We start from the raw sequence: 8,233 nt of genomic DNA on the forward strand, positions 1-8,233 counted from the left end.
AGGTCGAGAAAGACTACGCAGCAAAAGACCCCGCGCTCATGCAATACCTAGCGGCCATCCGAAGTCTCGAGAGACAGTTCAAGGGATTCACCTTGCAGCATGTGGATAGGGCCAAGAACGAGGAGGCCGACGCATTGGCCAAGGCCGCCGCCAGGGGCGAGTCCTTGCCCTCCGACGTGTTCTTTCACATCATCGGCACGCCAGCCGTCCGGAGCCCCGAAGGGCTCCAAATAACTAATGATAGCGAGGGCCACCGCATAGTCAACCTAATCATGACCGAGGACTGGCGGGCACCAATAACCCTGTTCCTACAGGGGTACTATCATCCAACCGACGTCAGCGAGGCCAAGCGCCTCAGACATCGAAGCCGGGACTTCAAACTGATTGAGGGCCAACTCTACAAGAAAGGGGCCAGTAAGCCAATGCTTAAGTGTGTCACCGAAACCGAAGGCATGCAGATCCTACGTGAAGTCCACAGTGGCACGTGCGGCTCGCACGCAGGGCCAAGGGCCCTAGCTGCCAAGGTGATCCGCCAAGGGTTTTACTGGCCCGCAATGATCTGTGCCGCAAATCGGGTCACAAGGTCCTGCGAAGCCTGCCAGAAGTTTTCTCCTCGGTCAGGCAACCCCTCGCAGTATACAAAGCTGATTGCCCATACATGGCCTCTCCAGCGCTGGGGCCTGGACATTGTCGGGCCCCTGCCCACCGCTCAGGGGAACCTTAAGTTCGCCTTCGTAGCCGTCGAATACTTCACCAAATGGATCGAGGCGAGGGCTGTTTCTACAATAACATCAAAGACTGCCCAAAAATTCTTCTGGCAAAACATTGTTTGCCGCTTCGGAGTACCGTCCGAACTAACAGTTGACAACGGCAAGCAGTTTGACAGCCAAGATTTCAAGGATTTTTGTTTCTCCATCGGCACCAAGCTTGCCTTCGCTTCAGTTTATCATCCGCAGTCCAACGGGGTCGTGGAGCGCGCCAATGGGAAAATCTTCACAGCTGTCAAGAAAATGCTCCTCGATGAAAAAAAAGGCAGATGGACCGATTTGTTACCTGAGGCAGTCTGGGCGCTAAACACAACTGAGTGCAGGGCGACTGGGTTCACTCCTTTCCGCCTTCTATACGGATCGGAGGCCATGACCCCGCAAGAAATAAAGCATGGGTCCCCGCGAACAGTTCCGTCAGCCGTCCCCGACGTGGACGAGCCAACTTCAAAGGATCTCATTGACGGAGACCGGGTCTTCGCCCTACAGGCCCTAAACAAATACCAAGCCCAGACCAAAGCATGGCGCGACCACGCAGTCATCCCGAGGGAGTTCAGCGAAGGGGACCTCGTACTCGTCCGAACAGCTCGGACGGAGTCCAGGGGCAAGCTGGAGCCCAAGTGGGAGGGCCCCTTTATAGTCAAGACAAAAGCTTCCCCCAGCGCTTATAGGCTCACAACGCCAAACGGCGAGGACCTGGAGCACTCCTGGAACATCGACAACCTCCGCAAATTTTTTGTTTGACTCATTAGGGCTGATTTCGCCCTTGTAATTCGCCAAAAACAATCTTGTACCGGCCCACACTCTTTTCCTCCCGGGGGGTGAGGTTTTTAACGAGGCGGAGCCATGTAATATATGTGAGAAAAATCCCCCGCAAAAACCTGCGTCGAAAAAAGACCGCGACGACGGTCTTCGACATTCGACCAATTCGAGGTCACCGCGAGGCTAAGCGCTAGCCACCCTCGCGTGCGACAAATCCGCGCAGAAGTCGCCTAAGGGTGCAGCCGGACTAGCACAACAAGTGCGAAAAAACAGAAGTCTACCGCGAAGACTATCCGCGTAGAAGTCGCCTAAGGGTGCAGCCGGACCAGCACAACAAGTGCGAAAAAACAGAAATCTACCGCGAAGACTATCCTCACAGAAGTCGCCTAAGGGTGCAGCCGGACCAGCACAACAAGTGCGAAAAAACCGAAGTCTACCGCGAAGACTATCCGCGCAGAAGTCGTCTAAGGGTGCAGCCGGACTAGCACAACAAGTGCGAAAAAACAGAAGTCTACCGCGAAGACTATCCGCGCAGAAGTCGCCTAAGGGTGCAGCCGGACTAGCACAACAAGTGCGAAAAAACAGAAGTCTACCGCGAAGACTATCCGCGCAGAAGTCGCCTAAGGGTGCAGCCGGACCAGCACAACAAGTGCGAAAAAACCGAAGTCTACCGCGAAGACTATCCGCGCAGAAGTCGCCTAAGGGTGTAGCCGGACTAGCACAACAAGTGCGAAAAAACAGAAGTCTACCGCGAAGACTATCCGCGCAGAAGTCGCCTAAGGGTGCAGCCGGACTAGCACAACAAGTGCGAAAAAACAGAAGTCTACCGCGAAGACTATCCGTGCAGAAGTCGCCTAAGGGTGCAGCCGGACCAGCACAACAAGTGCGAAAAAACAGAAGTCTACCGCGAAGACTATCCGCGCAGAAGTCGCCTAAGGGTGCAGCCGGACCAGCACAACAAGTGCGAAAAAACCGAAGTCTACCGCGAAGACTATCCGCGCAGAAGTCGCCTAAGGGTGCAGCCGGACTAGCACAACAAGTGCGAAAAAACCGAAGTTTACCGCGAAGACTATCCGCGCAGAAGCCGCCTAAGGGCGCAGCCGGACTAGCACAACAAAAGCAGAAACGACGGCATCAAACCGTCCGCGCCAAGACCGACTATAATCACACCAGCACAGCATAACAAAACATACCAGACAAAGTACACAACGCCTTCGCAGGCACAGGCAAGCGAGGGCACACAACTTCATCGTACAAGCCTTTACACATATACAAGCGAGGGCGTCACACTCTACATCGGCTCAACCTTAGGAATAATTCCCATCTCCCTATAATTAAATAACATTATCCTAAGCTCCTCACCCGCAAAAAGACTTCGCAGTTCCCCTTCCCCTGTACTCGCGGCGGCCGGCAAAGACAACAGTTCCTGCCGACCAGCCCTACTCACACGAAGCCGAGCCCCTTCCTCCGTACTAACCCTACGCTTTGCAACCGCCCTTCGTCGTCGGCGCCCGGTGCTAGGACCTGGCACATCTCGCGCGTCCGCGGCGTGTGGCGAAGCCTCCGCCGCAGCCATGTCCAAGGCCGCAAAATAGTCCAAGTCCTCCTCCGACGACTCCTCAGTCCACTCAACCGAGCTCCCAGAGTCAGTAAAATCAAAAAACTCAGATGCAGATCCACCATATTCATTACCACCTTCCGCGGTCGAAGCCGCCAAAAATTCAGTAGTAGCGGTTGCGTGCGCAGGCCCAAAATCTTGAACCTGCGCAGCAACCAAAATTCAGCAACATATCCAAAATTCCCCAACCCTATACACCCACTACGCCACCTGCGAAGGCCCTGACGCTGCGGGAGCCTCCGCCGTTGGCTCCGCCGCTGCTTCCGCCGTTGTTTCCGCCGCCACCGCCGCGGGATCTTCAGCACTCGGCACAACAGCTGCGGGGGCATCAGGTGCGCCTTCGGCCACCTTTGGGGGCAGGTCTTCGCCGGCCGCAGCAGATGTGGGGGCATCCGGTGCGTCTTCCGTGGTCTCCGGGGTTGGCTCCAGGGCGACCCCAGACACGGCCTCCGCAGGGGTCGGCTCCGGGTCAGGCAGCGCGCTGTTCAGTGCCCCGAAGTCGTCCACCCGCTCGCCACGCGCCGCCTAAGACAAAACACACAAAATTCAGCAAACACACGCACAGCCCACATCCAGCAAACGCCAAACAAACGACAACGTTACCTGAGCCCTCGCAGTCTCGGCCCGCTCCCTGACCACCTCACGACCGTGCGGACCCCACATCCGGTCATAGAGGGCCCCGGCGGATTCCTTCACTACGGGGTCTTCGACCTTATAGACATCTCGCTCAAAATCTTCATCCGCCTGGTCGAAGACCTCGAAGTGCCGGCACCCTTCGCGGGAGAGTGCGTTCATCGCCCCCTCGCAGGTGACCAGGGAGGCGTACGACATAAACCCCCCCATGACAGTGGGGAGTTCCTGCAGCTCCTCCTGCACCCATTCCAGACAGCGAAGCCCAGGCTCTCGGTCCGGCACCTCGAAGTCACCGGTCCGCGCACCCAGCTCACGATATGTATCCATAAGCTGTGTGCGCGTCCGTTCGGCCTCCGCACGCATCGTGGCCTCGGCCCCCTTCACGCGGCTCTCCAGGGCGGTGAGCCGCTCCTGCAGATGTTCGGCGAGCTCCTTGGCAAGATTGCCTTCCGCCCGCGCCAGTTTGGCCTCTGCCTGCGCAGCCTGCTCCTTGGCGATGGCCTCGTTGGCCTCCCTCCTCTCCCCCGCCAGTTGGCGCCGGAGGTCAGCCTTCTCCCTCTCCAGTGCGGCCACCTTGTCCGTCAGTTTACGGCACTTGCTGTCGGAGGCCGATTTTTCACGGACAGCATCAGCATGTTGCGTCCGAAGTCTCTCGACTTCGGCAGACACAGCTGCCGTGAGGGCCCCCGACGCAGTACGGCTGGCGAAGTCAGCCACCTGCAGAGCACACGTAAGGCCGATGCCCAAAAAAAGGGAGAGAGTATAGCTCAGCGGACCTGACTCAGCGCCTCCGTCACCTCCTTCAGCCGGCGGGTTGCTGCGCCCGCCTCGTCCCTGACAACCGCGAGGGCCGACACCTCACCTCTGGCGCCAAGAGCCTCGCCCCTCGTCTTCGGCACTATGGCAGCCGTCGCGATCGCCGCGGCAGGCGCAACTATAGCAAGTTGGCCTTCGTCCGACCCTGCAACGTATCAACGAATTAGAAAAAAACGAGCCAACGACATACCACCAAGATAGTCGTCCACATTAATATCGGTGCCGAAGTCGGCAACACGTTTGCCCGACAACGGCAACACTCGGGCCGCCTTCGCGACCTCCGCCACTCCGCTGACCGGCGGCACCACCTTCGTCGATTTGGAGCCTCCGGCGCCTGCCGTTGCCTCCGGCGCCTTGCTAGATGCAGAGGCGCCCGACTTCGCCGCCAGCGGCGGCTTGCCTCCGCCGGAGGCCGCAGCCTTCGCAGTCCCCCACTGCCTTTTCGGCCTAGCTTCATGAAGCCTGACAGCCGCCTGGCGTTTTTGCGCTGCCCCTTGGCGATCCTTGTCCATCACTGCCGACACAACAGCAGCAACATTCCGCCCGTAAGGAAAAACTCTCCATTCACGAACCATGCGAGATGTAAAACAGTCCTCGCCAGCCGCGCAGAGGATAGGAACATTCCTAGGCCAGCAACCCCCGGTAACCCTCAGCATCCGAGCCGAAGACTCCCGGAGCTCGGGCGAAGACATCCTTCCCCCCGGGACCGCGCACGTCCTCATCAACTCTCTAGCAAAACTATCAGACACCCCAAGTCCTCCCATAGCAGTACCTAATTTTCTCTTTTTGGAGGAAGGGGCGGCCGCCGGCGCAGGGTCGTCTCCAGTCTCCACCACTGGCTTCTTTCCACGGCGGTCCGCGTCGTCTTGACCAGGATAGCCGTCGTACGTCAATTGATTTAACTCGAAAACCCTGTTCAAACGGTCATTTGACCCGCGGATATCAAAGTTGCGCTGGCCTTCCGTCCTCGGCACGTAACGTCCCACGAGCCGCACTGCCCCATCCTCCGCATCACGCACAAAGGCGGCCGGGTCGCGGTTTCGCAGATTCAGTGCGAAGGCAGGACTTCGCACCACCCTTCCTCCGTGAAAAGGCATCTGGCGAGGGCACACTTCGCCCAACGCCCAGCCATGCGCCAAGGGCCACACCCCGTACGCCACGAACTCTTCAACTAAATCGCGCCCACTGCTCAGACCGGCGGCGCACCGAAGGGCCCCTTCGTCCGCATCCTCCTCTGCCACTTCAAAGGGCGGATACGCTGAGTAATAATGAGAGCACATCTCGGACACGGGGAGTCCCTCATGGCCTTCGACGGTACCCTCAGCAATGTAAAACCAAAATTCATTCCAGTTGCCCCACTTGTTGCGGGCGCATGGAACCAACTCCACTACTTGCATTGTGGTCTTGCCGGTCTTCGGCGTGAATGTGCATGACCCAAACTGAGCAACTTCGTCCCCAATCATCCTCTTCTGCCAGTGCAAGCAATAATACTTCGCAAAAACTTCAACCGATGGTTGTCCGCCGTACGAAGTCGTCGCCCAGACATACTTCGACAGCGCCACCACGGCATTCGGTGTCAGCTGATGTATTTGAACGTTGAACCTACGCAGGACTTCGCCAACAAACCGGTGCGCAGGCAAGCGGAGACCGGCGGCGAAGAACGCCTCGAAAACGACCAATTCACCCTCCGGCTCGGGGACTTCCTCCGTCCCCGGAGCACGAGCAACTCCGCCGCCAAAGTAACCCAACCGCTGCATATCTTGAACGCGGGCTGACGTCATCCGTGACACGCCAAAATCAACAGAATCGCCGGTGCGCAACTCCTCCGCCATCAAACTACTCAGCGTCTCCTCAGACGAGGCGGCGGCCGGCGGCGTAGCGGCAGCAGAAGAAGAAGAGGACGACATCGCTACGTACCGTCGGTGGCGACGGGCGGTTTGCTTCACTCGAGCCAGATCTCCGGCGAACAAGAGCACGGCGGGCAGACGAGTAGCAAGACGGCGGGCGGCTAGGGTTTTCACGGAGCGCGGAAGGCGAAGTTCAAAAAGCGCCGACCCCCGCCCCCTTTTATAGGCAGGGCGCGGCTCTTCGGGAAACCCGCAATCCGACAGGGCGCGGCGCTTCGGGAAACCCGCAATCCAACAGTACACCGTCCATCAACGGTCACATCAAAAACCCCCGCGGAACCACTTCGAGCGAGGGCAGCGTCTCCGCCATCTAGCGACGTCTTCGGCACCAGGTGACTTTGTCGAACTGGTCCCTCGGAGGGCAAATGTTGGGGCGAAGGCAAAGGCGCCACCCCTCGCTCGAAGTCTTCGCTGATAACCGCTGGTCAGACAGGGACAGAACAGGCAGGGACACCCTTCGCTCGATCGGCACCAGACGAAGACCGGCGACGAAGCCATCCCACAGTGCGGCCTCGTCCAGCTCAGAGGCCCACGTGTGTTCCGGCCCATTGTAACGGGCCCTGCGTGGCCACCGTGAGTTATGGGCCTAATCTGTAAAGGCATCCCTGTAATTACCGTCTGTAACCCCACTTTATGGGAATATTCTGGGGATAACCTAGGTAGCTGAGGGCACATGCGTCCTTAGCACAAGGCGCTGGGCGCTCAGGTACCTATAAATACCCCTGCACAGTGCCCGTGGGAGGGCAGATTAACAGAGCTATTGCCTCCTAGCACGTAACCCTGTTGTCACCACTGTTCACCCTTGTTGGCCTCCTTGCGATTGAGAGCAAGTTCCAACAATCAACTCCCATATTAAGTTTGCAACCAGCCTCACCATATATTATACTACTACTATGAGAGGAGCAGCAGGCTAGAAGCAACGAAATACATCGACAGTCCGAACTCTAAAAGTCCAGCTAGATCTTGACCGATAGCGCGATCCAGTGGCGAGCGAGGCCGGGAGCTCCGCGGAGCCCGCTGCGGAGCCATCCCCTGGGCCGTGGTCCCACGCTATTGAGACGGAGAGCGGGCGCGAGGAATCGGGGCAGCGGATGTGAGTGACGAACGGGGAGCGCGAGAGGGCGAGCGCGTCGGCGAGGAAGCCGGCGAGGCCGAAGAGGAGGCAGGCCGCAGAGAAGGCCGGCGTCGAGAGCAGCCGGCGCAGCGACCCGGAGCGGCGCGAGGCGGAGGAGGCGAAGAAGACCTTGGGCGATCCAAGCATGGCGGCGGGCGGGCGGGCGGGCCGTCCGGCCGGTCCTCCCTGTGCGCGATGTCGACACGACGGGGAGGGTGAAATCAGTGTCTCGTGCATCCTACGGCCACCCGCTTCCCCGTTTTGTCCTTTTGAAACTGTCGTCGTCGAACGGGAAGGTTTCGGGCACCGGCGCGCAGGGAAGAAGCCAACGAACGACGTCGGGTAGCGTTCCCCTTCATCTGGCGTGAGAGAGTGCTGCTGCTGGATAGAGGAGAGGGGAGGGAGCGCCGTTGCAGTAGATAGGGGTCTACTGTATCCGCTAAAGGACCTACAGTAATAGAGGAGGGGGACGCTCGCGACAACCGTTGAAGACAGTCTAATGCAGTCGACCGGCGGGCGCGCCCCAGATATTGTTCATCCGAGGTGACATCGACCCAACGCCACCACGGCACCACACTCATCGACGTGTAGGGCTGGGCATTCGGTCTATTAGGGTAAT

The 8,233-nt window shown here is 58.8% G+C and overlaps 1 protein-coding gene across 1 annotated transcript; it reads right to left on the bottom strand.

The window, feature by feature from the left end:
- Nucleotides 1-7,410: 7,410 nt before the first annotated feature.
- LOC118473036 (uncharacterized) lies at nt 7,411-7,761 on the bottom strand. Its single transcript, XM_035961246.1, has one exon. The coding sequence runs from the start codon at nt 7,759-7,761 to the stop codon at nt 7,411-7,413; it is 351 nt and encodes a 116-aa protein (XP_035817139.1).
- Nucleotides 7,762-8,233: the final 472 nt, after the last annotated feature.

The sequence above is a fragment of the Zea mays genome, chromosome 7 (assembly GCF_902167145.1).
Source record: "Zea mays cultivar B73 chromosome 7, Zm-B73-REFERENCE-NAM-5.0, whole genome shotgun sequence".
Classification (NCBI taxonomy): domain Eukaryota; kingdom Viridiplantae; phylum Streptophyta; class Magnoliopsida; order Poales; family Poaceae; genus Zea; species Zea mays.